Here is an 18,649-nt window from a genome sequence, read left to right on the forward strand (position 1 = left end):
CCACCACCACCATCACCACCACCGCCACCACCGCCACAGGCTCCTCACAGAAATGGGAGATGTGGAAGTACCCGCGCTTTACCCCACCACTCGCAACTTGTCAATTGGCTAAATGTGATGGGTCACCACGAGAGGAATCAAATGCCCTTGTCTCCGATCTCACCGGAGAACCTCCGTGATTTAATCTCCAACTCTCAGAAAATTGTCCTCGTTAGATCAAATCCACAGGTCTCGAGACAGATCCATTCACTACGTCCTTCATAAGCGACAGTCCAAAGAAAGCGCAGCGTGTGATCGTGGAGACGCTGAGCAGACCATCAGCTCCATCGTCGTGAACCACTGTGAATTCTCTGCGAGTTTATGGATCTCTCCGTGAGTCTGTGGGTCTCTGCGAGGCTATGGGTCTCGATGTAAGTCTGTGGGTCTCTGTGTGAGATTGTGGGTGTCCACGACGCTATGGGTCTCGATGTGAGTCTGTGGGTCTCGATGTGAGTCTGTGGATCTGTGTGTGAGTCTGTGGGTCACTGCGAGGCTATGGTTCTGAATGTGAGTCTGTGGTCTCTCTATGTGAGGCCAAACAGTAGAATGAACCACTGAGAGCTCCGAAAATTCAACGGAGGCAGTGAAGCAGAAATCCACCGGACCTCAACTGAAGCCATTTCCTGGCTAAGTAATCAGATCACAGGCTTCAAAGTTGCTATTCGCCTGGCCTATCTATTGCCACGGAGCCGAAAACTTTCACTGAGAGACACAGAGAGAGAGAGGAACACAATGTAGAAGCAGGTTACAGTCTATATGAGACCTGGACATGTCGCTGTGGAGACATGTTTACTCCCTCGCCTGGTATGTAGGAGGTCGTGAGTTTGATCCCAACCCTGACGGTTGTATATGTCGAGTCTGTGTGTTCTCCCCGTGGTTGCGTGGCTTTTTCTCCGGGTCCTCCGATGTGTCCTTCCACATTTAGAATCAACGTGCGTTTAGGGTATTTGGCTGCTATAACCTTGCACGTGATAAAGCCACTTCGTTGAGCTAACATTTGTGGCCAGGTCACTTCTGAAAAAGAGCTATTTAGCTGAATCAAAGTAAAAAAAAATAGTTTTAGTTTAATTAGAACTGGGAAAGACGGTCAGTCAAGGGCACAAATGTCTTGTGGGAGGAAATTCCAAATGTGTGGATTATCACAGCGCACAGCCGCGAGATACTGTAGGCAGCCAACTGAAAGGGCGCAAGCGGAAAAAATCCAGCAGTGGACTGATCGTGGATGATTCGAGAACGATTACGTGGCTAAACACCCCGGGGGCGCGGTGGCCGGCTTAGGCTCAGGGTTAGGGTTTAGGCTCAGCGTGAGCAGGAGTCAATCCCGGCCACGCGGCTGCGTTCCGCATTCTGCCCGGAGCGTCTGGCGCTTGTTGGCAGCTCCGGGCGGCTCGGGCACCGGTGGCCCATCGGGGGCTGGGTCACCCGTTCACACAACCCCACCCCCCCACTACCCCCCCCCCCCCCCAGCCACTCAGTGTCTGCCTTTCCCAAGTGGAGCAGCGGGTGACGGCGAGACCCACTTTTGGAAATTAGAGCAGGGAGCCGCGGTTTCAATGCTTTCCAGCCAAGGTTGAAAGGGTTTATGCATTATTAGCTCTGACCCCGTCTGTCTGTCTGTAACGGGGGTCAGGGGGGGGGTATCGGGGGGGGTGATAACTGTTGCAAATATGATCCGATATAAACAACATTCAAGGATAAAGTTGTAACGCTATGATGGACTTGCCCTGGAAAAAAAAAACTGGTCAAATTGATCAAAGGGTTTCACCAAACCTAGGAGACACAGAGCAGTACTGCAAGGACGAGCCAGAGCTGCTCAAAAAACACACACCCGGGTATCATTTCATTTCTATTCAGTGAGTGATCATCAACGCGGCCAGAAGAAAGCCCGGTCAAATGTTTAAAGCCAACACACACACACACAAAAACGCAAAAAGCAAAAAAAAATACTCGGACGGCTGATTCATTGATTGCAGCTACGACAATAAGCTGGCCCGCGTGGTCTGGCTCATTCGGTGAGCTCACTTGTGCAAACATTCGTGTGGAGTGGGCAAATCCAATTTTCGACCAGCGGCCCTGTAAATAGTGCTCAGCAATAACGGGATTTACACTTGGTGGGGTTTTATTTTCGTTTTTACAATGAATGCATTTATCTTCCTGCACAGCGTGTCTGGGTGCGTACGCGAGCGACACGCGCGATGGTGGTGGCGTTGCACATTGAGAACTGTGTGGCGTGATTACGAATATCTCTGCTTGGAAAACAGCATACGTCGCCCCATTGTGCACGTTCCCGGTCGGGAAGTAAACAATTCGTTGATTAACATTGATTCTTAATATCTGGAAAACGTACACCGATTTGCGCTACAATTCACCGAGATCGCAAATGCATTTCTTAAATATAATTGTGAGGATTTGTTGAATGGGTGGTGGGGTGGGGATAGGGGGGGGGGGGCAGAGGGATGGATAGATGGATGAAAAGGGAAAATTATACTAAACAATGTTTATTTTATTTTACTAGGTAAGGCCCACTGAGCTACAAAGCTCTTTTTCAGAAGCGACCTGGCCACAAATGATAGCTCAACGCGGTGGCCTATCGCGTGGACATTTATTGCAGCCAATTGCTCTAAACGCATCGTGTTTCTCAATGTGGAGGGAAAAACCAGAGGACCTGGAGAAAACTCCACGCGACCACGGGGAGAGAAAATATGCAAACTCCAAAATATACAGCAGGCGTCAGGGTCGGGATCGAAACCACGACCTCCTGCATACCAGGCGAGGGAGTTAACATCTCCTATCCACCGCAGCACCCTATCCCGCACCCGGGAACGAGACCACATCACCCTGATACTCCGGGGTCCCTCCGGTCGCTCCCAATCCAGTGGCGGATTAATCCCGACATCGCTCTCCCTACCGTCTTCGGGACGGTAGGTCTCTTCGACCACCTCGGGGCACGCTCCGCTCCGACAAGCAAGGCTCGCTTATCCAAGACCCCGGTCAACCAAAACTCGGTGGGACGTCGTCGCTCATTCTCCTCCGCTGCCACCACAATTCAGAGCCCCTCCAGCCGGTTCGTGCCGTTGGCTCCCTGCCCCCCGCTCTGGTGGAGGCCCAAGACCTTCCTCTTTCACCTCTGCGTGGCTCTCTCTTTCATCTGCTTAAACACCCTCTTCCTTCCACTATTGGGAAGACGCTGGGACCTATGGACCTTCAAGTCTATATTGAAAACGAATTTATTTAACACTCCTTTTTGCGTTTAGTTTATTTCCCTTTCCCCGCGCCTCCGATTAGCACGGTTGGCTACATACGGCGCGAAAGAAGCTCAACGTGCGTACATACGTAGCCTTTCGCGACCAATGTTTCCCATATTAAGGGTTTTTTTGTTTTGTTAGATCGCGTATACATTCATTAATTCAATAAATAACGCCTCCTTTAACCCAGGATACCCACGCGGCGTTGCTTCTGGCACGGAGCGTCGAGATGCCCTCGCTTTCAGACGCCATTGCGAATCCAAAGCGTCGCAGCAAGCGTGAATTGCAAGACAGAGCGCCGGACCAATGCGCGCCCCCCCCCCCAACCCTCTCGCCGCCTTTCCGAAGGGAAATTGAACAAATTGAACAGAGTCGCGCCCGTCTGCAGTGAAGGTGCGATGCGATTCCTCTGCTGGCACATTTGGGGAGGGGTCCTGTTCAAACATCACAGCCGCCACCACGACTGCCACCACCACCGCCACCATCACCACCCCCGCGCCCGACACGTGCCACGGCGACACTAAAGGGCTCCGGCTGAGGATGTCATCGAAGGAGGCTCGTCCCACGCCAAGCGACGTCTGCCGTCGCTTCAACGGTCGTCGAAGCTGCACGCCGCTCTTTTTTTGCGAGCGGTAGAGGTGCAGCCCTGCAATTGTCTGCTTGGACGACACTGCCGGCAGAAGGGCCTCCACTGGAGGAGGCTCTCGAGGTTATTTTGGCCTACTCTTCCAAGCTGATCAGACGGCTCGGAAGATACTGGAGTACCCACACCTGACTCCACTACACGCGGCTACTCAATTGACTAAATGAGATGGGCCTCCAACTACAGGGAGCTCAACAGTTTCAGTTTCATTTATTTGGTATAGCCCTGTGAGCCATTCGGCTCTTGAATCGGGTGCAACCGCAACAAACAAAAACATGAACAAGAAAACATCTTAAAGTGACTATGCGCAAACAGAAAAATCCAGGAAAAAACAGCAAAAATCTTCCAGAAAAAGCACCGTACACCAACGCTGTGTGCAAAAACCCTACTGGGATGCAAGTCAAACAACAACAACAAGAACCACAAGACAACTTAGATTAAAGCCATCAGTCTAACTCCGTACCAGAGAGAGCCCTCTATGAGAGTGTATTTTGGCCTACTTCGTCCAAGCTGGCCAGATGCCTTGGATGAGCTGGCAGTAGAAACGCGCGTTTTGAGTACTTGGCCGCTATACATTTCCACGTGATTATAAGCCACCTTTGTTGAGCAATCATTTGTGGCCAGGTCGGTTCTGACAAAGAGCCACCTAGCTCAGCGGGCATTCGACTGATGAAAAAAAAAAGACGAGTCAAATAGTTAATCGTTCAAAAATGTATCCACACTTTACCCCGCCACACACGATCTGCCGATAGACTGGCCATGGTGGAGGGGCGCGCATTCACACCGCCGGGTGGAAGGAGGCGCGGACGAGGGGATTTCACAAACCCCCTCCATCTGCGTCAACCGCCGTGCCACGGCGATGGAGCCGAACCGGCGAGCCCCTCGGGACTGCAAAATCCGAGCGCGCTCCCCGGGTCAGCGTCCCCTTGTGAACGGCACGACAGGAGGAAGAGGAAATCACGCACGGCGAGAAAGAGAAATTGCGCGCGGTAAGCGATGCGCTTGCGGTGTTCTGACAGCAAGCTCATTAAAGGTCCGTTCCGATACAGCTTTTCAAATGGGATCACCCCCGCCCCCGACCCCATAACCACCCCCCCCACACACCCCCCACCCCATGCCCGCGCATCCCCAATTTTATCTTCCTCCATTTTCCCTCCCGATCCAACCCTATTCTGCGGGAAGAAAAATGACGGTCCGCCACGCCAGGGGGAAAAAAAAAGGGGGTGTCGGAGAGAGAGGGGTTGGGGGGGGGCGGCAGCGGTGGGGGCTGTCGGGAGGTGGCCGAGCGCTTGCGGGGGGGGGGTGGGTGAGCTCAGTGGGGGTCTCAGCGTGGCGGAGCGCCGTCACGTGACGGGTGATTAATGGGTGCCCCCGGTCCCACAGGCTGATTAAAAGTCGGCCGAGAGCGTTTCGATCCATCAAGACCGCCCCGCTCCCTTCTGCTCAATGCCGGCCCTCCCTGGGTCTCACAATATGGGCGGCGGTGTGCGAACAAACGCCGCGGACGGGAACCGACGACGCGGCGTTTCCACCCCCCTCCCCACCAACCACCCCCGCCGATTAATTTCTTGCGAGGCTTTGCCCGTGCATTACAATTTTTTTTTGTCCACCACCCCCGCCGCCCTTCCCGCCACCTCCACCGTTCGTTCAACACCGCGGCTCGCGCAAAGGAGTGGTGGCGACGGCACCGACGCGTGGCCCCCGGTGCGGTCGCCGACGAACTCGCGGCCGCTGCCGCGGCGGATCGCGTTGCCCGCCCACGAGCAACGGGTGCCATCGTTTGCGGTCGCGTCGCGCGCTTCGCCGTCGACCAAATCATCGGGCGCGCCGTCGCTCGTGGGGCGCCAAGCCGGCGCAACGATTCGAGCAACGCGACGTTTCGTTGGCAGAAACAAAAACAAACCCCCCCCCCCCCCCCCCCAATATCGCGTTCCTTGCGAAGACCTCGATCGCATTCGGCCGCGCGCCGCGTACGGTGCCCGCTTGCACGCAATAAATCACGCAGCCGTTCGCCCACGAGGGCACAATGGCTGCTGGACGTGTTTGCGAGCGGCGCGAATTGCGTTTCGGGGGCGAGGTGGTGGGGGTTCAAACTAAATTTCCGGCGGAGCGAGCGCAATGCAGGGGTTGCGGGCGAATCCGCGCACTTACATTTGGAGAACGACGAGCCCGCTCGGTTTCCACGGGAAGCGCGACGCGGACGAGCACGGGCCGGCCTCTCGCCACCGCCGCAGCCTTTCGCCGTAGGTGGCGATTCTGCCTGCAGCACGGACGGACGGACGGACAGGCCGACGGATAGGCGGACGAGCGGATTCACTCGCTCCGTATCGCGCAGGCGCCGAGATTCTCCGCGTCGCTCGCAAACTCCGACGGCGGGACGGCCGGCGCTCGTCGTCAGCGCTTGCACCACCAGCGCCCCCTTCCCCTCCCACCCCCTCCACGTGCTATCACCACCTCCCACCATCCCTTGACCCCCCCCTCGCCCCCCCCACCACCGCTGATTCCCACCGCCGCTGCTGCCACTCTCCAGACACTTATCAGGTGCTGCATGTGGGGGCCGGACACACACACACACACACGCGTGCGTGCGTGCGTGCGCACATGCATGCATACATAGACAGACGCGCGTGCACACAAACACCCATGCATGTACACATGTGCGTATGTGCACATGCTACGCAGGCACACAAAGGCGAAGATCGTCCCGTATAGCCTTCACAAGACTATTGGGGTAATTGCTGTTAGTCAGCAGCTATGAAGGCTGGCATGGCACACGAGGGAGTGGTGAGGACCGAGCCATGCCCGGCCGCCTTTGTTTTCCTAGTGCAGCTGTTTACAATCTGCACCAAACACTAATTTGAGGCTGAATCGACCTCGTAACCAATTCAAATATTCACCACTTATATTGATCATGAGTGGGAATCGAACCCGGGTTGCCAGGTCGTAGCGCAGTGCGCTAACCACTTCACTCAGGCATCAAGAACAACAACCGACATTCGCCTCTCAGTGGCGGTGACGTCACCACGACGCTTGTTCCAGGCTATGTGCACCTTGAGGCCACGTGAAGTGTCGAACGCCCGCTGGCAGGAGGTCACGGGAGAGACCCAGGTGTCACGGGTCGACTGACTGATACGACTGGCTGATGCACCATATGTACCCCCTACTATGCCAACTTGCTGTGATTTAGCCACCCGGTGCTCCGCTCGTTGTTGTGAGCGTCGCTCCACCGCCTTCTGTTGTTGTTGGAGGGCGACTGCCTCCAACTGCCCAGAGGCATCTTTCACGAGCCTCCACCACAGAGGCCGATCTTGTCACCGCTGGTACCAGTCATCGGCAAGTCCAATCAGATCCACGTCCTCCTGTACCACATCACTCCATCTCGTCTCTATTCCATGCCACGCCCGTTTAGCCCCCTCTATCCGGCCGAACAAAAGCTGTTTAGGCATGCCGTGACTGGGCATGCGGGCTCCATGACCCAGCCAACGCAGCTTTGCCTGCCGGAGGAGCTCACCGATGGGACTTTTCCCAGCTTTTTCAAGGATTTGTGAGCTCCTCACACAATCCAGCCTGGTTAAATCCAGGATGGATGGTAGGCAGGCCAGCCTAAATGTTTCCAATCGGCGAAGATGCTCCATTAGGGGGGTCCACGTTTCACACGCGTAGAGAAGGGAGGGAATGACTATGGCCGAAAAGACTTGAAGCTTCGTGCGGAGGGACAGACCAGGTAGCTTCCACACAGCGTTACACAACCGATGAAAAGATAATGCCTCTCGACTGATTCTGAGTGAGACCTCTGCTGCCAAACCGGAGCCAGTCATGAGCACACTGCCCAGGTATGGGAAACGCTCCACTCTCTCCACAACTGCCCCATCACCGATTGGGAGTTGTGGGGGTGAAGTGCCCGATGGTACAAAATTCCCAGGCAAGTGCATAGTTTTGGTGGGGCTGATGGTAAGGCCCCACCTCTTAGTGGCACGCTTCAGGTTCAGCAGCAGCGCCTCCAACTCCTCCTCTGAGTGAGTGGCAATTACCAGATCATCGGCATACATAACGTGGTTGAGCAATAGGGAGCCATCCCTTGACCGCACCCAGGCATCGATCAGCCTCCCGTTGTATCTGTACCAGATGTAAATTCCTCTGTACAGCCATCAAAGGCTTCACGAACTACGTGGCCTAAAAAGATGTTAAATAATGTGGGAGCCAGAGGACATCCCTGTCGCACCCCAAGGTGAACAGGGAGTGGCTCCGATTCCCGGCCACGTAGTTTTACCCAGACCCGCTCACCATCATGAAGGTCCTAAATGATCGTGAGCAGAGGGTCAGGGACTCCGAAAGCACGAAGAACAACCCAGAGCCCAGGCCTACTGATGGTATCATAGGTCTTGACCAGGTCAATAAAGCAGAGATGTAGGTCTTGTTGGAATTCCCTACACCTCTGTTGTAGCAAGCGGATAGAAAATATGGCATCTGTGCAGGACCGCCCTTTCCTGAAACCGCATTGAGGCTCCGCAAGCCTCTCCTCAGCGGGCCTGGCAAGGCGATGTTGAATAATCCTTGCGGGACCTTTCCCGGCGCACACGCACAGACATACATATAGACATATATAGACACGCACACACACATACAGGCACACACACACACACGCACACACCAGGGGAGGGATGCCTATCTATGGGGAAGCCTGCCGCCACAGCCGCCGCCGCTGCCGACGCTGCCACTGCCCTGCTGCTTGCGCCAAAATAGCTGCACCGGTCATTCTTGTGTGGGGGGGGGGGGGGGGGGGGGGGCGGGCGGCAACCCCAGGGACCGGACATAGCAAGCGTGCAAGTGCCGGGGGCCCCCATCATCAGAGGAGCTCGTGCTGTGCGGTCAGAGGCGATCGCCCAAGTCGGGCGCCTTCGCTGGCTCCCCTGAGCTGCCCGCGCTGGATGTTTTGGTTTGCAAAGGCGTCAGGGCGGGCCTTGGGAGCGGCGCTGTGTTAGCGTTTTTTTCTTTCTTTTACCCTTTACCATAGCACACTCCTACGTCTTCCTCTTTCGTCACGGCGGGGAGTTGGTCGGCAAATGTTCCTGAGCTCACGTCGAGGTCGGCGGGTGAGGCGGCGGACGGATTCGGGAGGAGCCTGGCGAATGTCCCTGAAACACTACCGGCGAATGATCGATGAAGGCAGTGGCGTTGCTGTGCGGTCCACGGTTTGAGACACAGACTCACATGGAGATGCGTGGACTTGCACAGAGGCCCATGGGCTGAAAGATACGGGTTCAGGAGTAGCTTGGTGAGCATCTGAAACACCACCGGCTAATGATAGAAGCAGGCGGTGGCGTTACTGTGTGGCCCACGGTTTGAGATGGGTGACCGCAGTGGCACAGTGGGCCACGTCTTAGTCGTCCGTTGGTTTTGACGGCACGTGCTTCTGTGAGGGACTGTGGGGCAGTGGACCGTGTACACTTTGGGCCAACTGTGATGGTCCTCTTGGATTTAGGGTCAGTGTCACACTTAGGGATGAGTTTCAGATTGGCAATTTTTTTTTTGGAATTAGGTTTTTCAGATTCCAAGGCACAAGTTTGTATCCTCGAGGTCTTACTTATATTTTTTATTGTGTAAGGGTTGAACACCTTTTCATCGTTAATGTGTTAATTTAATTATACTAATTTAAAAATGTAATCATTGAGTTAGAAATGTTTATGTAAATGTGCATCGGTGAACCAATACTTTAAACATAAATACTACCTTGTTGAAATATTGTAAGCAAAACGGACGTCACGTGACGTCAATTTTGGAATGTAAAAGAAAATTAAGTGATGCCATTTAGGTGAAGTCACTTCCTATGATGTAGCGTTTTAAAATGAATATTACATTTTCTTTGGGATGATCTGAAATGTCACATCCATGCCAAATTTTGAGGATTTTTTTAATTGTATTAATCAAAATATCGGGAACACATCCCAGATCATAATCCTCTTTAAAACGCAAAGTTCTCAAAGAGGATTTGTCCCAAATAATTAAAGGAGGATCATCATAGCCTACAGCCATGTTTAATCCACTGTTGATTGAAGGCCTCCCCCCACACTGTCGACATCGCTCAAAACCTTGCGATGTAATAATCCATCGAGCAACTATTACTATTAAACTATTTAATTTTATTTTGCCAGGTCAGGCCCACTGAGCTATACAGGCCAAGGACCGGTTCACATAATCACCACTGATGTGAGCCGCTGCTGGGAATCGTACTTGGGCCACTACGCTACCACATCGCAGAATCTGAATATTTATTTATACTGGAGGAATCCGATGAGCTATAAAAAAAAATTTCACAGATGTCCAGCAGGGGCAGGTCAGAACCTTTCAACAACAAACAATGCAACAACACGATAGGAGTGCAAAAAGTATAAAAGGTAAACAAATCACTAAAAAAAATGTACAAATAAAACCAAACCATTTTTTTTATTTTATCAGGTAAAGCCCACCGAGCTATACAGCTCTTTTTTCAGAAGAAATGTGAGCCACAAATTTTAACAGCTCAACAAAGCGGCTTACCACGTGGAGATCTATTGCAGCCAAATGCTGGGCAAGGGCTGACTTCATCGCCACGTCACCTTCGGTGGACCGTCCTCTGGCACGTTCCCTCCCTTGGCTGCTACCCGCACGTTATTCTCATCCACCGGCCATCGCGTCTTCCAGGGAACGTGTCCTGCCCAATCCAACTTGACCTCCGATGAGCACGGTTGGCTACGCACGGTGCAAAAGAAGTTCAACATGCATACATGCATCAAGTAAAAAAAATGTCTTAAACCTGCCTATATATTTGTTCTGTAATCCATGTGTTCCCCTCTTTGCATCTCAGCGTAATCCCAGGATTGCAAAACTCTCCGTGCTTATTTGCACCTTTTGCTCGCAAAAAATGACATCCAGAGAATGAACATTTCTGGGCGAAGTTGCATAATTCAAATTTTTAATGTCTACTTATTAATTATACAACCGAAATGCGAATTAGTCACTTTAAAAAAACCCGCAATAAATTGTTAAAGAGAAACACAAACACGTTTAAATTTACTTTACAAATTAGGAGATAAATAATAGATTGTGGGTGCAAACGCCTGTACATTATGTTCAACAAAGGTGAATTGTCGCATTGCGGGAACACTGCAGAATGGCAGCAACTTGAGCAGGCCTTTATCCAGCAGTGGTTAGATTATGGCCCATGATGATAATGATGATTTGGAGGCCTTATTCCAGCAGCTGATGGATCGTGGCTCATGATAATGATATAACCCTGTGAGCCATGCACCTCTTGACTCGGGTGCAACCACAACAAAACAAAAACATGAACAAGAAACATCTTAAAGTGACTACATGCAACAGAAAAATCCAGACAAAAACAGCAAAGTGGGCAGGAATGTACTCCAATGCCGTGACACAATTGAATTGCATTTGCAGAATAGCCCGATGATGATGGCGATGATGATGGAATGTGTCAATGAAAAATCTTACCGAAAACGAATCGTAGACTATAACCGGGGGCGGATTTAAGGAATTTGACATGGGGAGGGGGGGGGGCGACGTGACCTTTGGTTAAACCCGGTGCCATCCCGAAACGTCTCTCACAAACAGGGAGCATGCAGGCAGGAAGAGCAAACACGGAGAGTGAGGTGTGAACAGTGACTTCAGCTGTTACAACACGGGGGGGGGGACGGTAGGCGACCGTGGATGGCCAATCACCGCCACGGACCTCCGATCACGCGGGGGCAAACAGCGGCCGCCACCACCTCGACCGTCTCCCCCCCCCCCCCCCACCACTGAAGAAGCCCCCCCTGCTGCCCAGCTCCTAGCCCAGAGGACTCTCTCACTCACAAATTGTGCCTCCGTCAAATTGCCCCGTTGAGCAAACACTCGGAGGTGTTGGGATCAAGTCGTGGGGGGGGGGGGGGGGGCTCTCGAAGGAAGTCCCCCTTTAAAAAGCGCGCTGTTGCCCTAGCGCTCCGCTAATTGCCGAGACGGCTCTCGCCGCCGCGGTGAACGTGACAGCAGAACGAGCTCCGTCGATCGCCACCGACGGTCAACCGTCGTTATTTTAGCGGGGGGAGGGGGGGGTTTCTTCCCACAGTTAGCAGCGGTGGCACGGCTGGGTGAGTGTGTAGGCGGTGCAACTGCAACAGGGTATCTGGTGCCGGAGGGGATCGGGTGCCGGGCTACAAATGATGGTGGAGGGTGGAGAGGGAATTGGACCAGGGCCCTAAACTAAAACTAAACTTTTATTTGACTAAGTAAGGCCTGACTGAGCCGTGTGACCTGGCCACAAATGATAGCTCAACGAAGTGGCTCATCACGTCTAAAGTAATAGCAGCTAAATACTCTAAACGCACATTGATCCTATATGTGGAGGGGAAAACCGGAGGGCCCGGAGAAGAAACCCACTCGACCACGGGGAATGAGAAATGCAAACTTTGATATACAGGCGTCAGGGTTGGGATCGAACCCACGACCTACATACCAGGCGAGGTAGTTAACATCTTGCCACTGCAGCCCATGCCAACCATGCTACTTTCACCACTGTCATGAGATTACATTTCAATTTGTCTGCTGCTAGCGGTGCATCAGCCTATGGCAGAAGGGATCGCAGAAGATGATGTTCCAGAACTACTTCTGAAACCACTTCAATGTATTTTATCCACAATGGGGCACACCTTGTGTATGCCATGAAAATAAGTTGAATATGTTTCCATCAAACTGAAAGCCAGTCACTTGTGAATGGGGAGAGACCATCAACTCACGTATACTTGAGAACCCAGTTTAACCATAACTCATTCTACGTGATTATATGACTGAAGTAATTCAGTGTTTACCGGGCTGAGACAAATCAACTCACTTTGTATGTATGTTGAACTTCTTTCGCACATTATTTGTGAACCCAGTTTAATCGCAATTCAGTCGATGCAAAGTCTATGGGTCTCTATACGTCTATGGGTCTTTATACGTCTATGGGTCTCTATACGTATGTGGTTCTCTCAGTAGGTCATTGATCACTCGTCTGATGACGCAACTAGCTCGACTTGACAACGTTGTTTAATTATTGGCGTCTGCTCAGATTCAACCCCAGGATCTCAGCAGTGCCCGATCACTGCTGCGACTTTTGAGCCACCCGGCCTGCTCCTCCAGCCATCGTGATCTCTAATTCCACGAAAAAAAATGACGACCGGGAGGCCTTTACATTTTTGTGGAGGAATCCGATGAGCTACAAAGCTATTTTTCACAGACGTCTCGTAGATTTCAAAAGGGAGTTTTCTTTTAAAACAGCCATCTGGATAAAGAATAATCAATACAATCTTCTTTGGTTCTTTCGGTAAAGTCACGTAGAATGAGAATTTGAGAATTTGAGGGCTCTTTGTTCCTCTCACACAGCTTAAAAGCCGTGATCTGAACGTGGCTCTCTCACTCCAGCGCTGTCCTACCAGACAGTCTCGCTCCCTTCACCTGATGAAGGCCGCTTGTGTTGTGGCCGAAACGTCGTGAGAATATTATTGTGTTATTTTATTTTATCAATTTATTATTTTATTCTCATTCTACGTGACTTTACCGAAAGAACCAAAGAAGATGAATCATTGCAGTCACGAAAGCTTTAAATCGAAATCAATACAATCTTTATCATATCAAATATGGGCAGCCATGACCGCCACCCACACCCCCAGTCCTACCCCCCAACCCCACCCACAGGTTTGGTTATTAAAATTCGAAGCAGTTTTGCTGGAACACCGAGGCTCCGGTGAGAGAATGGACAGCAGGGAAGGAGGTGACGCTCTTAAATCTGGTTCATCGGTGTGGATATAGCAATGCATGGAAATGCAAATACACAAGTAAAACATTCAATTATTTTGATGCTATGGGGTGCAATGCACCCTTGGCTATATTCAAAAGCAAATACATGTACAGCATATACAGGTACTTTATATACATCCGTATAATTGATTAATGCCTGGGGCAATGGCCTTTCTTCAGGGCCCGCTGCACAGCTTACATTTGTTTATTACAGCCCTTTGCCAATGCAACGATAAATGAAGGCCTCCCCACACCGTACCGGTCGCGGGCGGCTGTCTTACCATACTTCTTCACGCTTGTAAGCGCGTGTCGGCGAAGGTAGCGCGACGCCCCGGAACGGCTCTGAGATCCGACTGCACATCTGTGAAAAATAACTTCATAGGTCATCGGAATCCTCCAGTAGTAAACAAATATTGTGATTCTGATCCCTTTCCACCAAAGCGGCTTTTGGCTGGCCATAGAACAAATACGGTGGTCACGGCATCGCGCCTTTTCAGATGTGCTTCTGGGGTCGTCTGGAACGCTCTTGCTTCCAAAATAAAGGAAGCCACTGAGAGCTGCGCACTTATAGATTGAAAACTCATTTCTTTAGAACACAGACGTAAAATGTAAAACAAAAACTAAATATAGTAGTCAATCAGTTGTTTTAATTGTCATATTTGAATTCATGACATCAAAATCCATCATAAACAGCATATTTCATCTCTGAAGCAGACGTCTATAAAATTGTATTATGCAGCCACCGGAGCTATCCAATTTGAAATTTCGATTGAAAACACGTGCCTTTAAAAGACGTGACTTTAAAACTCCTTTTTGTTTCGCTTGTTGTCCTTCCCCAGCACCTCCGATTATCACGGTTGGCTACGTAGAGTGTGAAAGAAGTTCATGCAATACGTGGCCGTGGCCAGAATTTAAACTCAGAAATTCCCCAATCGTTGCCCCTGCCGCTCCGCGGCCCACAGTCTACGTGAGCTCGGACTTGAAAACAACCGAGCACTGGTCGGCAAAAAAAGTTGGCCGACAGTCACTGCCTGACCTCCGGCTCGTCGGCGAGGTCAGGAAATTCTTGGAGATGCCACGAGCGTAATAATTTGGCCTAAAACTGTCAGGTTTTGGTACCGACGTGGGAATGAAAAAAAAAGCCAAAGACGCGCACGCGTCTTCCTCCACCCAGAAATGGAGGAGAGGGGAAAAGGGAATAAGTTAAACGTGAGCCGTGCTTGGAAGGAAAAGGGGGGGGGGCTGTTTAATATCCGAGTTTGGCAATCGGCTTGGCGGCGAGAGCCAAAAATCCCATGACAGAAGCTACGCTCAGGGGAGAAAGAAAAAAACATTATTTAGTATCTTTATTTCGCAAAAAATACGTATCTAATTTTCATCATCATCAATTCAGAACGAAGGCTTCTCGAAGCTGCTGCGATCTCTCATGATCTGGTGACGCTACAATCCGTCTAACTCTTGCTGCGCGAGCTGATTTATGCTCGTATGTTTCAGTTTCACTTTTCATTTTTTTCAGTTTCATTTATTTGGTATAGCCCTGTGAGCCATTCGGCTCTTGAATCGGGTGCAACCGCAACAAACAAAAAACATAAACATGAACAAGAAAACATCTTAAAGTGACTATGTGTGACTGTGCAAACAGAAAATCCAGGAAAAAACAGCAAAATATTCCTGAAAAAGCACCGTACACCAACGCTGTGTGCAAAAATTTAAGTGGGATGCAAATTAAACAACAACAACAACCACACAACGTCTTTCGCACCGGGCGTAGCCAACCGTGCTAATCGGAGGTGCGGGAGGAAGGACAACAGACTAAACACAAATAGCAGTTCGAAATAAATTAGTTTTCAAAAGGACAACAAACTAAACACACACACACAATATGACTGAACGAAACGAATAATTAACAATGGAGAATACATGCGAAGGGGAACGAGCAACGCGCTGCCATCGTCACGCCGTGCCCCCCATCCAACCCCCCGTGCCCCCCTCCCCCCCACCCCCCGTGTCTCCCTCCCCCCGTGCCCCCCTCCCTCCGTGTCTCCCTCCCCCCGTGCCCATCTCCCCCCGTGCCCATCTCCCCCCGTGCCCCCCTCCTCCTGTGACCCCCTCCCCCCGGTGCCCCCCTCTCCCCGTGCCCCCCTCCTCCCGTGCCCATCTCCCCCCGTGCCCCCCTCCTCCCGTGCCCATCTCCCCCCGTGCCCCCCACCCCCCGTGCCCCCCTCCCCGCCGCTCCGGCTAGATCTGTTCATCAGCAGCGGTGCAAAATGGTCGCTGGGGTTTTCACACCGAGACGATTTATTGCTTAACACCCAGGCGATGGCGGCGAAGAGAAATTAAACCGGCTCACACCAACGCAAACACAAACGCTCGTGTGAGACAAGGGCCCTTCGCAGCCTCCCATGCATAACAAGCGCAGGATCCTCGGCTCAGTTTTATTTGGCGACTTGTTAAATTGGCCGTACTGTGCGCGTTGCAATAAAACCCCAAGAAGAATGTCCTCCTCCCTCCTCCTCCTCGGTTAAGCGACCTGGCAGTGTCGGTTTCATCCGTGAGTTAGCAACAGTTTTTTGAGAAACTCAACAAAAAAAATGCGCTTTGTTGTTCAGTCAAAAAGGACGTTGACTGGTTACAGGATCTGAAAGCCACGGTGTTTAATTAAAGTCGCTCGGCGTCCTTTATTTAACCAGGAGATGACGTTTCCGTGCTGCGGTAATGTGCACTGGTGCCTACTTTAATGAGGGCGGTATTGGCACGCAAAATAAAGACCGACTGATGGATTGAGTGATGAAAACAAACCCGATTGAGACGCACGAAGGACACAGTGTGGCTTCTTTTACAAGGGGCGACCTGGGTTGCACCAAGTCATTCCAAGCGACACAGACTGTCATAAAAAAAACATTTGAAACTTAACTAATTTAGATATTTTTGTACAAGAATGTGTCAAAAAATTTTTTACCGCAGATTTTTTTTTCGTCGGCCAAAATAAAGTTAACTATTGTTAAAATTTAGTTTTGAAAGAATCCAACTGAATGCCCATTAATGAAAAAAACCGAAACGCTGTGGGCGATTCATGGCGCACAAGTGGAGGGAGCTTGTGTGAGAGCCGATCGAGAATGTGATGTTTACCCTTAAACACAGCTCCATACGCTAGCAAAAACACACACAGCACAGCACACAACCACACTCCAGCGGTTGTCGCTCCAGTAACAACTTCCAGGTCATAAACGGTAATAAGGGCCCGCTTTTATCGCGCCGTATTGTAACGATCTGACCCTAAAAAAAAAACCCCACTAAGTCTAAAAATCAAATGACGTCGTCGCGCGGGACGTTTACAAATTCACGAATGAAAGAATTAACTTGGCAAGCGATTTTTAAAAAAATATTTCTGCACGGTTCTTTTGAGGTGGATGGGTGGCCCGGAGGTCAGAGCGTTAAAGCTGGCAGTGCTGAGATTATGGGCTAAATATCAATGGTTGTTCAGACGCCGCTTCCGTGATTGAACCAGGCTCTCAAGGGTAGCGAGCCGATGGTTTTAGCCAGTTACCAATAACTGCAGCAGCAGCAGCAAAAATAAAACTCACGTTAAATTCGGTCCTGCACTTAATCCAGCTACGTTCCATCCCTGAGAATGAAAACAGTCGCATGATTGTCACGCACCGAAAGTCACTCTCACGCGTAAGGGGCATAGGTCACTTGAAGGGATTTTAGAGGTAGCTCTGCGTTATCCGATTCCGCGAGACGTTCTCTTGCAAGAAGGGCTGCGCGGCATTGCGAGCGATCCGAGTGGAAAGTTTGCGTTGTGCCTTGACGCTGGTAATAGCACGATCGGAATGAGATTTGGGAATTTTTTTGTTACAAACAATAACCCAAAAAAAGTATTTAAATTTGTTTGCGGAAATGGCGTTAACGCTCAAAACACGCAGCAAATGCATATGGTGTTTGGCCTCAGTAAGTGATCGTTTCAAAGCTTTGCAATTAATACATACTTGTGCAAAAAAGTGTTCCTGTTCAAATCAAACTAATTGCTTAATGCTGCATACCACTAATGCCCCATTAATACTCCACATTGTGATGCATTACAAAGGGGACCTCAGTGCGGATTTATGATTTACAAGCTTGGACGCGCGGAGGGGGGAACACAAAAAGTGGTGAGGTAGAAAAAATGCGGTTTCTTTTCTAACGAATTAATTGGCTAATTAATTTTCAAGCGTTTCAACGAGCAACTTAATAACGCGGAACTGGACGATGAAGGTCAGCGGCAACGGGATATAGTTTTCACAAGAATTAAATTGACGGCGATCTCGTCGGACCTCAGAAGCCAAGCAGGTTGGGAGCCTGGCTCGTTTCAGTTTCAGTTTTTTTATTTCAGTTTTATTTATTTTGGTATAGCCCTGTGAGCCATTCGGCTCTTGAATCGGGTGCAACCAAAAAAACAAAAACACGAACAAGAAAAACATCTTAAAGTGACTATGTGACTGTGCAAACAGAAAATCCATGAAAAAAACAGCATAATATTCTTGAAAAAAGCACCGTCCACCAACGCTGTGTGCAAAAAATCCCAGTGGGATGCAAGTCAAACAACAACAACAACAACCACATGAAAACTTAGATTAAGGCCATCAATCTAACTCCGTACTACAACAAAACAAACATGTCCAAACCAAAACACGTTTTCGAAAATCACCAAAAAATAAAGCCATAATTGCAACGTAACAGTGATCACAGGGACTGTGGCCGCACTTTTACAATAAACTACATAAATAACATGTAACACCAAATCCTAGAGCCATAGCTGGCTGCATGAGTTACTCCACAACAACAGAAGCATCAGTCGTACGGGAGGAGGGGGGGGGGGGGGTCGGCGAGTTAACAACGCAGAGATGTAACGCACAACAGATGTCAGTCG

The 18,649-nt window shown here is 50.6% G+C and overlaps 1 protein-coding gene across 3 annotated transcripts in view; it reads right to left on the reverse strand.

The window, feature by feature from the left end:
* Window positions 1-18,649, reverse strand: part of LOC116947514 (prickle-like protein 2) — a 223,020-nt gene that overhangs the window by 151,382 nt on the left and 52,989 nt on the right. For 2 of the 3 annotated variants that reach the window (XM_032963344.2, XM_076070659.1), the window contains exons 3-5: window positions 14,022-14,101; window positions 10,465-10,656; window positions 6,079-6,187 (exon numbers count right to left, since the gene is read on the reverse strand). In XM_032963344.2, coding sequence (XP_032819235.2) covers window positions 6,079-6,080 — 2 coding nt within the window. In that variant the 5' untranslated portion in view covers window positions 6,081-6,187; window positions 10,465-10,656; window positions 14,022-14,101. Of the gene's footprint in view, window positions 1-6,078; window positions 6,342-10,464; window positions 10,657-14,021; window positions 14,102-18,649 lie in introns of those variants that run through there. The other variant, XM_032963343.2, reaches the window with a different exon arrangement.

This window comes from Petromyzon marinus, chromosome 30 (assembly GCF_048934315.1).
Source record: "Petromyzon marinus isolate PM22_M1 ecotype Great Lakes invasive population chromosome 30, UKy_Petmar_22M1.pri1.0, whole genome shotgun sequence".
Taxonomy (NCBI): domain Eukaryota; kingdom Metazoa; phylum Chordata; class Hyperoartia; order Petromyzontiformes; family Petromyzontidae; genus Petromyzon; species Petromyzon marinus.